At 45.4% G+C, this 15,921-nt stretch overlaps 1 protein-coding gene and 1 long non-coding RNA gene across 4 annotated transcripts in view; one reads left to right on the top strand and one right to left on the bottom strand.

The window, feature by feature from the left end:
* Positions 1–1,217: 1,217 nt before the first annotated feature.
* Positions 1,218–3,405, top strand: LOC149339835 (uncharacterized). Of its 3 annotated transcripts, XR_016283825.1 has the most exons (5): positions 1,218–1,493; positions 2,144–2,200; positions 2,313–2,463; positions 2,580–2,745; positions 3,114–3,405. It is a non-coding gene; the product is annotated as an uncharacterized LOC149339835 (long non-coding RNA). The 3 variants fall into 3 exon arrangements; XR_016283824.1 differs by having other exon boundaries at positions 2,313–2,745; XR_016283826.1 differs by having other exon boundaries at positions 2,053–2,200; positions 2,313–2,745.
* Positions 3,406–8,722: 5,317 nt separating this feature from the next.
* D12 (YEATS domain containing 2 homolog D12) overlaps positions 8,723–15,921 on the bottom strand; it is a 54,461-nt gene continuing 47,262 nt past the window's right edge. The window contains exons 15-17 of the mRNA XM_089548497.1: positions 13,186–13,260; positions 10,544–10,617; positions 8,723–8,924 (exon numbers count right to left, since the gene is read on the bottom strand). Of these exons, the coding sequence (XP_089404623.1) occupies positions 8,792–8,924; positions 10,544–10,617; positions 13,186–13,260 (282 nt within the window). The 3' untranslated portion in view covers positions 8,723–8,791. The remainder of the gene's footprint in view (positions 8,925–10,543; positions 10,618–13,185; positions 13,261–15,921) is intronic.

Genomic DNA, 15,921 nt, shown 5'->3' with positions numbered 1-15,921 from the left:
GATGCCGTAGAAATTCCGCATCTATCTTGAAAAGCATGCTCGTCATTTTGATCTTCAATGGATTGCTGTACATATTGCAGGAGAGGCACATGCGGTAGAGAAAAGAACAGATCTTCCACATCTATACTAAAACCAGAACAGTCTCCAGGGTTGTCACTGGTTTTATGAAAAAGAGTGAAAACTCGGCGCCTATGTTTAGCTGTGTTACAACAGATAGCATTGGCGTTTCCTTGCCTCCTCTTTTTTCGTGCCTGCAGATATATTCCTCAGTGTGTGGACTCTCGTTTGTGTGTGTACGTAAGAACGCTTGTACGTAACAATCGTCCCAGGGGGCCAGTATACACCTTAGTCGCGAGTTAAGATACGAAACCAAAGAGCGCCCACGAAACACAAAACGTCTTACAAACGGAACAGCTCCAAATGACTACAAACGTCTTTCGCTGCGTTCAAACATCTCATAGATGTCGACAAGAAGTTTCCTCTGCGACGTCTCTTAAACATCTGCAGTCAGACGTTTGCTGTGAAACTTATGTGAAACTTATGTGAAACATCTGTAGTCAGATGTTTTCTAGACTTGGTTTTAACACGTGCAACTTGAGACCACGTCAAGGAGACGCGCCAGCAATCAGCATGCGAATTGCCGCCGTGGATTAAACATGCTGTAAATCACGGCACATAAATTAGATGGCTCTCCTGCTTGACGTTTCGAAGAGCAGGCGCGCCGGCGCAAAGACCGCGCTCTTTGTATTCGAACAGAGAAAGCGCGTTTTCTCCTACGGAGCCCGAATCACGTTCCACATCGAGTGCAGCTAGCCCGCCACTCGTAAGGCTGAATTTCGGTAACATATAATGGCCCTGAAAGCCGACGGTAGTTACGCGAGTGAAAAAATTTGCTTCATGTTGCGAACTCCCCTGTTACGCCTCGGCTAGCTGGCGGCAGCACGCGTATTGACAGGCGCAGCGCACGCTGCCTTCGCCGCCTTCCCGCCGCCTTCGCCGAGCTCGCTCGCGCGCAGTTTAGCGCTCAGATCACCCGCGCGCTATCTTTTCGTGGCGCCGTATCTTGGAGGCAATAATCCTTGGAGGAAGGAAAATTCAATAATCTTTCTTGAGTCACGCCGCAGCTTGCTGCTTGCTGTCGCTCCGCACGGTGCCGATGCAGGCTAGTTTGCCAAAGTGGTTTTAACCGTTTCAAGCAGAAATAAATCTTAGTGAAAGCTGCAAGTGCTTAGTTTTACATGAAAGTATTAGATTCAATTTTTTTCTTGGTTCTTTGATGATTTGTTTATTTTTACTTGGTCATTTGGCGTTGAAGGGGCTAGCGATAGCTACGCGCGCGAAGTGGATATGCTGCGTACATTGTACGTTTCGCTGCGCACTTTTTTACGCGCTGGTTGGCACTTCACGCCGCTGCAGTTTGCATTTCCCCCTTTTTCTGCGGTATCGTTTACTACCAGTGTTGCACTGAGATGTGAGCCTCGTTTTCCGCAAAAGTAAGTAACCTTCCATTTCTTTTCTGTGGTGAAAGTGTCGGCCTTGCCGGCTAAGCCACTAACGCGCCTGATTGAACCTTTGGTTTACAAATCACAAAACACTATCAGCCAGTGTTTTGCATACCAAATTACATACCAAAGTGCAGCGTTGAATGTATTAAAACAGGGCATTTGCATGGATTTGAGCTTTTGTTAAGTGGATACAGCTAGGATGCTCTCGCATGCGAGTTGCTTACTTTACCAAGGCGGTGACAAGGTGAACGTGACATAGCTTCAAACCAACCAGCTTTGTTTAAGCGTACGTTGATAAGGCGCGAATTTTTTCCTACATATTGATTAAAGTCCGTGCTCTATTGCATTCTGACAGGGTTTTATTCTTGCCAAGGACTCTTATCTGACCACCTGTGTGCTCCAATTCTCCTTGCTGTGATTGCCGTCAGTGAAACTCGCGTTAAAGAGGCTTTGGTTATCTTAACTGCGTCAAGCTTTTATTTCATTACGATTGAGAGCCCCGGCACAAAGGTAGTTTACTCAGTGGTGCTGCTCTGTATGTGTGCAGGCATGGCAGCTTTTATTTTTTGGAAAACCATTGCACCGTGCACAGCTGGCGTTGTCCCTGCTTCACTGTGTACATTTCGTTTTGGGTACAGGCTGTTCAACAGTGGTTTTCAGAGGACCTCCTTGCCTGCTCAACTTCTCAAGTTTTGGTAAGCACGCTTTGCAGCTGACACCTTTTCTTTCACTTCATGATTTCTTGTATAGGTCTAGGCTGTTTGCTAATGTTCATTCCACAAACCCCATTATTTGTTTGTCCTTTAGAACTCCAACTGTTGGCCGGAGGAGCAAGGACCTGGTCTAGTTTCACGCAAATTAATCGCAGCACCTTGTACTTGGTTGTTCAGACGACTTGGCCTGGAGATTGTTTCAGTTCTGAGGTTGGAATCTGGACTAATGCTTCTTGTGCAGTGGTGTAAGTAATCTCTTGCCCGCTGTTTGAGCTTCATCGTACAGATTAGAAAGGGCTTCTTTGGCAATGCAGTGTTAGGAACCTTATACACACGCACTTTTATTTGTCTTATCTTTCAGATGTGCCCCTGTGTGGCTGTCAAGGTAAGGTCCAAGATTTAACCCATCTCTGGTGTATACTGAAGTGATGCAGGTATTACCAGGACAACAGCATCTCTGCTATGTTTTCATGCGACGGTGCAAAATGTCAGCCATCAACCACTTTTGATTCAGCCACATCTTGCAGGTAAGAGAAAGCCTGTTTGCAAGATGCGGCTTAGGAGGTTCTGTGAGTACAGTGTGCATCACAGTAAGGCAGTGCACTTGCTATTGACTGCTTGGCTTTCAGTGTCCATGCACGCTGTTTGAATTTTGCTTCTGTTAAAGGCCTACAGTGATTGACTTTTTGAGTTTGTGGTGAGCCGTAGCACTCTGCTGAAATGCCGCTTGCAATGACATCATATGCATCTATGTTTTTAGTTAGCTTATTTTATTGCCTGTGCTGTCACTCCTTGCCATTTCCTGGTCTTATTTGCTTCCGATTCCTCATTGGCCATTCTACATGCACCTGACTGAATGTGCTTTTGGTTGCTCTAGTATTTTTCACTTCTGCAGGCTGCTGAACAAAGCTGGATTTGACTTCCCCTTGTTACCGTCTAATTGGCATCCTCCTTGCAAGAAAAGCGATTTTTGGAACACCTAGCGAGCTCATCACTGCCATCAGCAACTTGCTCATCAACGCATCCGTTGTGAACAAGGCCCGGGGCCGAATGAATTTTTGATTTAACAATTGGTTGCTGCTCAACACTTTCCCGCCATCCAAGTGCTTACCGTTGTAATGTCAGCCAAACCAGCGAAGCTACCTCCTTCGTGGCTTCAAACATTAATTTCATGGTCCTTTTCTTTTTTTGTGTGGATGTATGCACTGGATTCAATAAAAAGTAACGCAGTGACTGAAAAGTGTGCTAGCACATGCATTTATGCCTTATTACTACAGCCATACATCCCTTGTAATGTGGGCTCGTTGTTCGGGTCATTGCAAATCAGCTTTGAGTTCTTTTTTGAGTGGTGTATACCAGAAAAATGAACTATAACATTTTTAAAGCTTTAGAGGGTTTAAAGACAGCACTAAAATCAGTCTTGAAATGTGTAAAATTATCCAGGCACCCATTTCAAAAAAAAAAAGGAGTGTCTAAAAAAATTCTAGAAAAGTTCTGCCTCAGAAGTTTTCTAGCCGTATACAAGCGTAGTTAGCAGAGCTAATAGAGGGCTAGTAAACGTATAAGTCTAAAAAACTGCTTAGCTGAAACTTCTTTTACATGTCAAGCTTTTTTTTTTTTTCAGGACTTTTTTTTAGACGTCTATTAGCGCTTTTTGTGTTTCGTGGGCGGAAGCTTCAAAAGCAACGAAAAGGCGCATAACTGGCCCCCTGGGACAGTGGAAACCTTAGTCGCGCGTTAAGGTACGAAACCGAAGAGCGGAAGCTTCGAAAGCAACGAAAAGGCGCATAACTGGCCCCCTGGGACAGTGGAAACCTTAGTCGCGCGTTAAGGTACGAAACCGAAGAGCGGAAGCTTCGAAAGCAAAAGGCGCATAACTGGCCCCCTGGGACAGTGGAAACCTTAGTCGCGCGTTAAGGTACGAAACCGAAGAGCGGAAGCTTCGAAAGCAACGAAAAGGCGCATAACTGGCCCCCTAGGACAGTGGAAACATTAGTCGCGCGTTAAGCTACGAAACCGAAGAGCGGAAGCTTCGAAAGCAACGAAAAGGCGCATAACTGGCCCCCTGGGACAGTGGAAACCTTAGTCGCGCGTTAAGGTACGAAACCGAAGAGCGGAAGCTTCGAAAGCAACGAAAAGGCGCATAACTGGCCCCCTGGGACAGTGGAAACCTTAGTCGCGCGTTAAGGTACGAAACCGAAGAGCGGAAGCTTCGAAAGCAACGAAAAGGCGCATAACTGGCCCCCTGGGACAGTGGAAACCTTAGTCGCGCGTTAAGGTACGAAACCGAAGAGCGGAAGCTTCGAAAGCAACGAAAAGGCGCATAACTGGCCCCCTAGGACAGTGGAAACATTAGTCGCGCGTTAAGGTACGAAACCGAAGAGCGGAAGCTTCGAAAGCAACGAAAAGGCGCATAACTGGCCCCCTGGGACAGTGGAAACCTTAGTCGCGCGTTAAGGTACGAAACCGAAGAGCGGAAGCTTCGAAAGCAACGAAAAGGCGCATAACTGGCCCCCTGGGACAGTGGAAACCTTAGTCGCGCGTTAAGGTACGAAACCGAAGAGCGGAAGCTTCGAAAGCAACGAAAAGGCGCATAACTGGCCCCCTAGGACAGTGGAAACATTAGTCGCGCGTTAAGCTACGAAACCGAAGAGCGGAAGCTTCGAAAGCAACGAAAAGGCGCATTACTGGCCCCCTAGGACAGTGGAAACATTATTAAGGCGGACGCTATGTCTCATCGTTGTAAGCAGCAGTTGTCGACAGAAAATGTCACGCTTTCCAATTGGTCGAAACGGTCGTGACGTCACAGTGCCCGAATTTCAAACGGGGCCAATTGTACTTTGGCTAGTAACCATGTAACCAATTGAAGGGATCATATAGTGATGCTCCAAGTAAGTGGGACTGAGCTCAGTTAATTGCTTAATTGCCCAATTAGCCTAATTAGCTTTACTAGTCAGGCCATATAAATAAATAAAACCGATTAAGAAATAGGTCGAGCTCAGGAATCAAACCCCGGTCTTCGGCGTGCGAGACGAGCATGCTATCCACTCCGCCATGCCAGCTCGATGGTTTGGAATGAACAAAGGCGCGTCTAGTGAATACGGTGTCTTCACTCACTCTCATCCTCCTCCATTCCCTTCCGGCGAGGTTTAGGTGTCCACCGACAAATGAGAGACAGATACATTTCCTTTCCTCAAAAAACCAATTTACCGACGAGCGAGGCGTAGAACCGAATGGGCGATGGCGTTCTATGGACTCCTTGGCAGCGTTGCAAGACGCTGTCGCGTTCCTCTTAGGGGCGAAGCTTAATATCTTAAGCACACATCAGTGACCACACTTTAGGTCAAAAAAGTGCCCCCCTGAATTTTGTGAGACAGTTACTGCGTAATTTCCTTTCCTCAAATACAATTTTCATTTTCTTCATTACGGCTCCTCTTTGTCTTCTTTCACTCACACTTCCTCCCTTCTTGTACGGTGCGGCTCAGGTGTCCACCGAGATGACAGAGAATTACTGCGCCATTTCCTTTCCTCAAAAAGCGTTGCGTTCAAAGGGCAAGGCATCGCGCCGAACGGGTGTTGGCGTTCCGTGGACTCCTTGGCAGCGCTACAACGCGCTGTCGCGTTCCACTCCTAAAGGCGAAGCTTAAGCGTCATTAATTAGAAGTTAATTAGTATTCAGGCATTAATCAGCAATTAACCATTAATTAGTGATTTGTCATCACTTAGTAATTAGTACTCACTTATATGTGACGCCACCAGTGCCACAGAAACAGCGGAGGTGGTGCGGAAAACGCTTCCGCCTCTACCCACTTTAGACAGTCAAAGTGCCCCCTGAATTTTTCGCGCGTTAAGCATACCGAACCGAAGAGCGGCAGCTTCGAAATCAACGAAAAGGCGCATAACTTAGCCCCTGGGACAGTGGACATCTCAATCGTGGTTTAAGCTACGTGGCGCTAATGACAGATGAGGGCTGCATGCATTGGCATTGACAACATTGTGGTAGAAACGCGGCACTGAAGTCATACACTGTTATCAAAAAACACCCAAAAGGAAGTAAATGCATGGCTTGTCCTTTATCACGCACCCAAAAGGAGGTTTTATTTACTCCATATAAATGGAGTATTTTATTTACTCCCTTATACAAGGAAGGTATTTAGCAAGGAGGATATATAGAATTATAATCCTCCTTGGTATTTAGGCGTAAAAAGGAGTAAAATTTTTTTTACCCACAGAAATGGAGCCCAAAAATGGCGCCATGTTTATTTATCCTAATTCAGGCTCACTTTAACAGCAGTGACAGCGGCGGAAACGGGCAGTAGCTGCGGGGGCAGCCGGCAACCCAACTTCGGAAATTCGCCCTGTGCAAGCCCAGCGGCGGCGTAGGCGGCAGTAGTTGTCTGCCTGTCGTCTGCTTTTGCTGTACGAGTTCGTTTGGTTGGTCGCGTTCGTAGAGAAATTTATAATCAATACTTCAAAACTCAAAAGGAGTCACTGGGTAGTTTTCACGGTCATGCACCACACTATATTTAACTAAAAACCAGAGCAGAAATGTTGAAAACACCCCCTGATGGTAGTTTGGAATGGCAGTGTTCGCTTTCATATTCACTTCATTAAGGCTTCCCTTTCCAATATAACTTAGGAAAAAATATAGCTTCACAAACTCAATCAAGAGCTCAGCGTTGAAAGTATGTTCTGTCACAGTTCCATGTTCGAGCAATGCAATATAATCTGCTGCAACACCGCGGGAACCACACTGAAAAAGGCTTTGAAAATTAGGCCTAAGCGGGGGCTGTAACAGGGTGACAACACTAACAAAGGAAGGTCAGGTATGGTTAGAGCACTGGAGGCTTCACAGGAGCAGTTCAATTATGCAGCTTACTGCAGCGGAAAACAGCAACAAGCCGGTATCTTGTACTGCGGCAGGCACCTGTGAAGGAGCAGAAGTGAGCAGAGATCCAGCGACGATGGTAACCAAGCGGTCATCACTTACCGCCATTATCAGACGACTAGCCAGAGGCAGACAAGACGCTAGATGGCGGGGTAGGTTGCAAAAAATTGTGTTCTTTTTATACTCCATTGAGGATTTGGGGTGCATTGAGACTAAGAAACTCCATTCATAAATGGGAGTTATAAGGAGGAGAATCCTCCTTTATACCTCATTACTGAGTGCAGAGAGTAAAATAGGTCATTTAGAACATTTTTACTCCATATTGATGGAGTAAATGTTTCCACATATGGAGTTTAAAGGTGGACATCCATCATTTAAACTCCCATTTGGGTTTATTTTTGTTTACAGTGTAGGCCATCGGCGTTCATTGACGTTGGTGATGACAATTTTTTAAACTCCGATGATTTTCAAGGAATGGAAGTATGCATAACCAACTCTCTGGATCAGTGGACGCCTGAATAGCACTTTTAGGTATGTGGTGTGGTGAGAGAGAGATTATGTGAGCTGCATGCGATAGTTCTGACAACATTGTGGCAAGTACATGGCACTCATTGGTTGAGCAGCAAACTCTTGAGATCAACCATTAACTGCCAACACCTGCCAGGCTTCCAGTGTTTTAGTGTGCTAGGTATGTGCTCACTTCGAGCCACCCCGTGGATCAAGGGTGTCCAAGGTCACCGATGGAAACGGGCAGGAAGGAAAGATGAAGAAACGATGGGAGGGAGTAAGAAGGAAATAGAGGGACACTGTTATTGAAAGACGAGATAAACGAAGTGATACCGCTATCGGAGCTGAGGAGGCCACCCGCCAGGTGAGCCGGTCTAATCAGCTCTGTGACCTCCTCCTCTGCGGACGCCTGTAGAAATAATGAACCAGTGTGCGCGAATGGTGCAGCAGCTGCCCCGTTACTTTATTATTAGTCCCAGACCAGCAGAAATTTTCCGGGCTTAAAACCAAAACAAATAAATGAAAAGGACGCTCCTCGCACTCGCAAAGCTCATCGCCGAGCGAGAAGCCGATCTGAGGAAGGGCGGGTGACGAAGACCTCGCACAACGCCGTCAACAACGTGTAGAGGGCGAACCTTCAACTTTCGGAAGGGCCACACTGGGGCTACAGATGGGAAGTGTCAGCGCAAAGCAGCCGGCCTTGCACCTGTTCTTTAACCAATTCTTTTTTTGCAACACTGTTTTGCACGAGTGCTTGCCGTTTGAGTGTAAGAGGGTTCTACAAAAGCTGCTATGAGATGTAGCTACTTGTAAAAAACGTGTGCCAAACACTCTTGCTCGAGTGTTTGGCACTTGTGTGAGAGGGTGGTATACATTCTGCTAAATCAAATAAATCCGAGGCTGTCATGCCCAAAAACCTGCAGCAGCAGTCACTTTTGTGGTTGTGACTTTCATAACACTGGCAACATTTGGTAAGGAAAAACATCGCTGCAGTAAAGGCGGAGCTTAAACACATGAACCAACATATGTGATAGGAGTGGCAGCTTCTTTCATTTGCCATTTTTCACCGAGGTGTTTCCCAAACAAAGTGAAACGAAAACTCCCCAGCGTTAGCAATTAATCTGATTTTTAATGATGTTTTGCGGCACAATATGGCAGTTAAATGTGCTAGAAATGTTTTACACATGGGCATCATCGCAGCTGTCTTCCCTGGTCGCCTCTATACCGAGGTTCTCATTGGTCAAGAAACTGCACTCTCCAAGGTCCAGTATTCCATTGTATGTGTCCTCCAATGTCACTGCAGACGGTATACTGCAAAGAAAACAAAAAAGACATTTGGTACTGCCCATGAAAAAGTCTGCAGAAAGAACACTTCCATTTATTACTGCTGTTTTGAAGACAAGAAGCCAGGTTGGAAATGAGGGGAAACTCCTCATAAGTGTGAACATGCAAATACAACTAGATCTTGTGGCGTAAAATTTGCATTAACATTTTTTGCACTGTTTTTGCATTGTTTTTGCACTCTACATTATTATGGCAGTAATGTTTCATTTTCTTTTTTCTCAATTTAAGGGTTCTTTAAAATGAAGGAAAATGCAGTTGGAATTGCTCGAACAATACAGAAAAATGCTCTAGCTAGCCAAAGTATTATTCTTAAGGTGAAAGAATTGAGACTACCATTCATGCAAATGCTCACACGTTTGTACCCCTGATGACTGTACTAGAAGCATAAGATCGAAGATTACTTTGCAGAAGCATCAAATGCATGCTTGCTCATTTCATAATTTGGCAACCTTAATTTGATTTATGGGGGGTTTAATGCCTCAAAGCGACTCAGGCTATGAGGGACGCCGTTGTGAAGGGCTCCGGGAATTTCGAACACCTGGAGTTCTTTTAAGGGACACTGAGGAGAGCTCTATCAATATTTTTTTTATAGCAAAATCCGATAGTTCGGCATTTCATGGCTTTGTTGCCACTTAGCCGGCAGCGAAAGATGCCTTTATTTCTAAGAAATTTGGATTCTAAGTTGAAAAAGTTTTTCCCGCCGCTCTGATTCAAACTTGGGATTCTCCTATGACAACACAGGACTAAGTGACGTGAAACATGACGTGCATATGACGTAACTCAGACTCCGTGATTTCTGGAAGCCAGCAGTGCGGCCCAGCAGCAGCTGAAAAGAAAGCTACCGCTGGCCGCACGTTGAAGGCATCTATCGGCTATTGCGGCCGTCGCTTCGTTTACGTTTGCACCGGCGTTTTTCCAGCGTTACAATGGATCCCGTTCTCGAAGTTGTCAACGAAGTTCTCCCAAATAGACACCTTTAGCATACCGTGTACCTTGTTACCGTTAGCGGAATACCGGGAGCCCGCAAACCGCTCTGAGCAGACGCTGATTGGTCCCGGCGCTGCAGGAGCGCGCGTAGCTGTCGGGTACGTGGCGCCATCTGGCGACGTCAAGGAGATTTGGGCATGCATTTGCTGCGCCTCAGTGATTCGCGCTTCTCGTGTCCTAGTGTTGCTAGAACTATTGGTTCTAGCAACACTGTTTTGTCCTATGACGTCATGAAGCTTGTACTTGCGAGTTTGGCCTGTGGCGGCGATACCTGTATTTTGCTTCTTGCTCGTTTCTACGTTACAAGAGTTTTGTTGTCAGTATTAGTGGCGTTTTTGTAATCAGGAGCTGGTATTCTGTCGATGCAAGTCAACTTCAATTTCTCCTCAGTGTCCCTTTAACGTGCACTGACATCGCACAGTACACATTAAAGAACTTCACATTAAACTACACATTACTAGAATTCACTAGAACTACACATTAAAGAATTCCCGGAGCCCTTCACTACAGCGTCCCTCATAGCCTGAGGCGCTTTGGGACATTAAACCCCCATAAATAAAATCAAATCTTTATGTCATGACCAAAATAATAGGACCCACCTTTCATAATGCACCCTCTTGAAGGTCATATTCACTGCACTCCTCAGCAAAGCTGTGGCAAATCTTTTACATGCCTGCAAATCCCAGATCAATACTAAAATAAAACTAAACGGCAAGAATGCATGAGCACGAAAGTTGCCAGAAAACTTAATTTCTCTGGGGCTTCGAGCACCATCCAAGTCTTGCTGTTAGTGCAACACAGGAACTTCCTCCTTCAACAGTTTACGCATTTCACTTCTCACCAACCTAATTTTCTTTTTTATGGTGGCTGGCGTACAGTTGCCAGCAATTTAAGGGATGTGGCTGTGCAGTAAGAAAAAAATGCCAGCAAGTAGGAGTGTGCGAATATTCGGAAATTTCAAATACCGAACCAAATATCCTGCCGTTCAGTTATTCGAACAGTGTACGCTAAAGATTATTTGAAACAAACTGTATATGTTTTGAATAACTGGCACAAATTTCAAATAAGGCCTGCAGTATTTTTCTTCCACAACTACTCCAAAAACAGGGACCGTACACACCTCGTACCATGCTGCCACGACTGGTATGCTTGGGATGGAGGTGCGCTCCATTCGCATGGCAGTGTATATGATCCTCATGCATGGCCTCAGGGATTGGACAATGCAACAGGGCCCAGGTAGGTTCAGCAACACCAGCCTTCATGCCTGACCCCGGAGGCCATGTCTGATACGTAGCTCTCACCTCTCTCATGCATAGAGATGTGGTGATAGTCCCTTACCTTCCATTATCAATGACAAAAGGCGCTTTTTCTATGTGCATAACATGACAACGATAAAGCTTAAATGCTAACTGTGTTGTGACCCCCAATGGAGATCAGCATTGCATCCTTTAACAGATACAGCTATAACTGCTAAAGCAGACTTCGCTGTTTCTCATGATTCCTCATTGAATATTCGCACTATATTCAGAAAAATATTTGAACCCTATTCAATTCGATTTTCGGCTAAACTATTTGTATTCGATTTGGTAGCAAAGCTACAGTATTCATATTTGATTCTGTTTGGAAAAACTACTATTTGCACACCCCTACCGGCAAGCACGAGGAGGCATGCATGCCTCACTCACTGGCATCAATACAAGGTGCATGCGGTCGCACACCAACACGACAGAAAATTTGTGCTGAAGCACACGCGTTATGTAAACTTTTGCTGGAGACCGTACACTTTTAAGAGCGGTGCATATGCATTGTACCACTTACTATAATATTCTGCGGCCATTTTAAAGGGACATTTCTATCCAAGTAATGTTCTTAGCAAAAATTAATCCTTTGCACGCACGTTAACGTCTGTACAGCAGTAAAAATAAATTTATGGCTGAGAACATTAAATTTAAAAATCTCAATTCAAACTCATGATGTCCACACCAGGCAAGAGCCTTTTTGAAGTCAACGGCAGTACAGCATAGCCTGCGGGATCTGCCCTGAAAATTCAATGTCAACTCACGCATTTTACTTGGGACACCTGTATTGCATTTTGGGGTCTTTCCTAGCTTATAAAAGTTTCGTCTTCGATAAGAGTGCTCTCTTTTCCCTTTGTTGAATGCCGTAGTCTATCAATAGAAGCCAACTTCAATTTGTCCTTGGTACCCCTTTGATGGGACAATGTGCAGGATGGAGCACACAATATGCAGCCTCAATAGCTGGTGTTGCAGTTATTGACAGCATTCTTCCCGTGCACAGCACAAACTTGAGAGTAGCAGACAAAGCACAGCAACAGCAGTAGAGGGCAAACAGACTTTCACCACACCAGAATTCACTCACACAAGATGCTATGACATACATTGGATCTACTCCTGGTCTTTAACAAGATAATAAGTGTAATAATAAAACCGTTCACTTAATGTGCTCAAGAACAGCTTCAGGGCTTCCATAATTGCCTCCATAAATGATTTAAAATTGCACCATGTGGCCTGAAAACTTTTCATCAAAGCAGTACTTTCTGTAGCTTCTACAGCGCAATCATGGCGCTACAGCAGCAACTGATATCGTCAGCAGGGGAAAGTGGGATGCTCACTAAGAGTGTGCACACAACATGCATAAGCCAGATGAGAACACCGCACTTAGAACACCACACAACTGGCAATGCTCCCAACCAGCACTACTATAACAGGAACTGCGTCACATCAGGCAGGACAGTGTCCATCCAAGGAGCAGAGAGGTTACAGTATGGACCTTCACCTAACACAAGAAACAACTGCAAGAAAGGACAAGACAAGGCTAACGCGGAACACGCTCGGCTGCGTGACCCGTGTGGCGTTACATTCTTCCAAGGTAACCACAGCTGCAATCTTTGGTTTAGAATCTTTATTTATTATTTGCACACTTTTGGTACTCAACTGTACAGCAAGAGCCTCACCATTTGTTTAATACGTTCTTTTTCCTATCTTTTTTTTTTCTGTGCATTTCTGGTTTTGTTTTTGTTTTATTTTCTGTTTCCTTTTGTGCTAGCTTCTTTTAAGGCCAGGTGTGATGTTCAGCTTGCTACAATTTCTACCCTCTCTCTTTTCTTTTTTTCTCTTTTCTATCTGTCCTACCTGACCTTCTCCCAGATTCTCCCTTAGCTGACAGTAAAACAAACCCTCTAGTGGGCCAAACTCAGCTAAAGAACACTGCAGATACTTACGGACGCAATCATTTCCTCCACAACTGGTACATCAACACGTGGCTCCAATTCGCAGCTTGTGAGGTGGACGCCAACCTAAGAGAGGAAATGAGACGATGGGAAAATGTGCAGAAGTAGAACAACTACTTAGCTAGTCACCTGTGAGCCCACCAAGTATAAATTTCTGCAAAAAAAAATAAAGGAGGGGTGTCTTGTCAAGAGCATTCAAAAGGCTTTAAAGTTTGGCTTAATTCAGATTTATTTTAGGCCGGTCAACTCAATAATTAAAATTCAAAGAGGACCAAAAAATTTGTTTGCAACATGCAGTTCCAGAAAATGGCAGCCTTTTCAATACACTTGACGTTGACTGGAACAAAATGCCAGTTTGGTTAAATCAGCAATTTGAATTGGCATCTACTGCACATAACAAAAGCAGAAAAATATAACACAAAAACAAATAGTATGGACTTCCTTGACAAGAGAGAAAAAATAATAAAATATTGCTGATTTGCATAAGTTCAAGTTATCACAACAATGCAGGAGAGACCCATACAGAAGTGAAGCAATTAAAAAAAAAAGGAATTGGCTAAACCAGGCTATGGCTTAGTTAAAAGATCAGCGAGAGCTGTCAATGGTCGCAAATCTTGCCTGGCGGCTGCTTAGCACCAACGCTTCCCGCACTTTCACCACTGCACGATTTCCTTGCATGAACTTTGTCCAAGAAGCCACATTCGCAGCTGCGCAGGCTGCACCGTCTGCGTCATTATTAGCGAGTCTCCCTTCTCTGTTAAGCATGCAGTGTTTTTAGCTCTTGTCGGGGCACCACAGGTGGCCTTGGTGCCAGAACAGAGGGAGGGAGAACACAGAGCTGAACGAAATTCAGCGACACCTTCCATTTGGTGCCTAAGTGCCGCACTGCCACTGGAGCAGCACATGCGTCACCAGCGTCTTCCCAGTCCCATGGTGAGCGAAGCCAGCGCATGCGCAGCCCCAGTGCCGTGTGAGCGAAGAGAGAGCACAGCGCGCATGCTGCGTAATCTGGGCGCCCGCGGACAGCTGATCTGATGATGCTGATAATGGATTTAGTGGCCATGCCCTTTAAAACTGAAAGGGAGGGGGGGGGGGGGGGGGGAGCTTTTCAGATGGCATGGCGACAAAGCTTCCTTTTTTTAACGGTCTGCATGAGTCGAAAGACAAGGGAATGGAAAGAGGTGCTAGTGATGACACAAATGACGGAAGCCAGCAGTGACCGAAACCAAGGAGCAGAGGGGATATCTTTTTTTTTTTAACTTTCGTAGTTTTTATCACTGGGAGATTGACAGAAGCAGAAGAAAAAACAACCACACGCCGCATGCGGGATGCGAACCCACCACCTCCGAATTACGCGTCCGGTGCTCTACCAACTGAGCAACAGGCGACAGCTGTCCAATCTTCTCCTTTCGGAGGTGTTTATGTGTAGTGTAAGCGAACCTTGAGAGTGTTCACTCTCATGCCACCCTTGTCCACAGCAGCAAAGGTCGTCGTCCCTAAAAATTCACGACATGTTTCGTTGGTGTTATCGTGTAGGGTTCGTTGTAGGGCACCGTCCTGATAACCCCATCTAGCCAGCACCTTCACTTGTCCTCTCATCCGGCCCTGTTGGACGACCTTCCACAGAAACTTCAAAGCTACAAAAGTCAAACCAGGTAAGGTATACAGCCGAGCTGTTTCCTTGTGTGAAGACGTTGGTTTCCTGAAACTCACAAACGGTATTTGGGACTGTACGACTAACGGTCTGAACATTTTCTTTCACTGCAAAAACACCGGATCAACATATTCCGCACAGGCACATAGTCAGTGAGAGAGGTGCCTGGAAAAACAAAATTGGGTGCTACCTACTGAAACAGCTGTATACATTGGTTGCAGATGATCCGTTTACTGTCAGAAATAACCTAGATATCATTGAATTTTTGTGTGACAACTAGTTACTAGGCTGCATTTTTTTCAGTAGAAGTTGTTGCTCTGTTTTACTCTACTCCGCAAAACGAGTTGTTAGCAGCTGTCTTGACTTGCACTGAATAGCAAACAGCCTGGTGTCTTTCCAAAAAATCGCTGGCATTTCTGTGGACAACTTCATGACATTCATGTCCCAACCTGTGCTAAGACTGATGGCATCTCGAAACTGCTCTAGAACCTACTCAAGTTGCTTGCTTCAGTCGCTAGGCTATACGCTATCACAGCCCTTCACAGCTACAGTGCTAGTGCTGCTGCCGGCTTGGGAAAGTCAATTGCCAGGGAGCACTGTTGTTTTGCTGCCAGTCTCAGAGTTGCCGTGTGCGGGTGAAGCTAGCATTACTCATACAGAGGAACAATGTCATGCAGAAGCTCGGGCGAAATACACAGTGCGTAAACAGGCGACCAGGGCTCGCAAGAGGGAAGAGGCACAAACAGAACAAGGGCTGTCACACATCTGCATGCAGAGCAATGACCAAAAGTGCGGAACAAGGTGCAGGCACGCAAGCTCCAAGCCACCCAAGAAAGATGTCCGCACCCTCATCATCTGTCTGTGATAGCAGTGCATCCGTCACAACTGATCTGCTAAATAGTAAATCCCCAAACTATACTTCACAAAAGCACAACGGCGGTAAACCTGCAGATGCTCATCAAGTGCAGCACCACAAACGTGTAATCGCCACAAAATTTTTTTTTTAGTAAGAGAAGTGACAAGTCCTCCTTGCATCTTTAATTTCAATAAGTAAAGAAATAAACTGCATTTTC

The sequence above is a fragment of the Amblyomma mixtum genome, chromosome 6, assembly GCF_055824585.1.
Source record: "Amblyomma mixtum isolate Tamu chromosome 6, ASM5582458v1, whole genome shotgun sequence".
NCBI classification, from domain to species: Eukaryota; Metazoa; Arthropoda; class Arachnida; order Ixodida; family Ixodidae; genus Amblyomma; species Amblyomma mixtum.
This window is presented reverse-complemented; position numbering and strand designations above follow the sequence as displayed.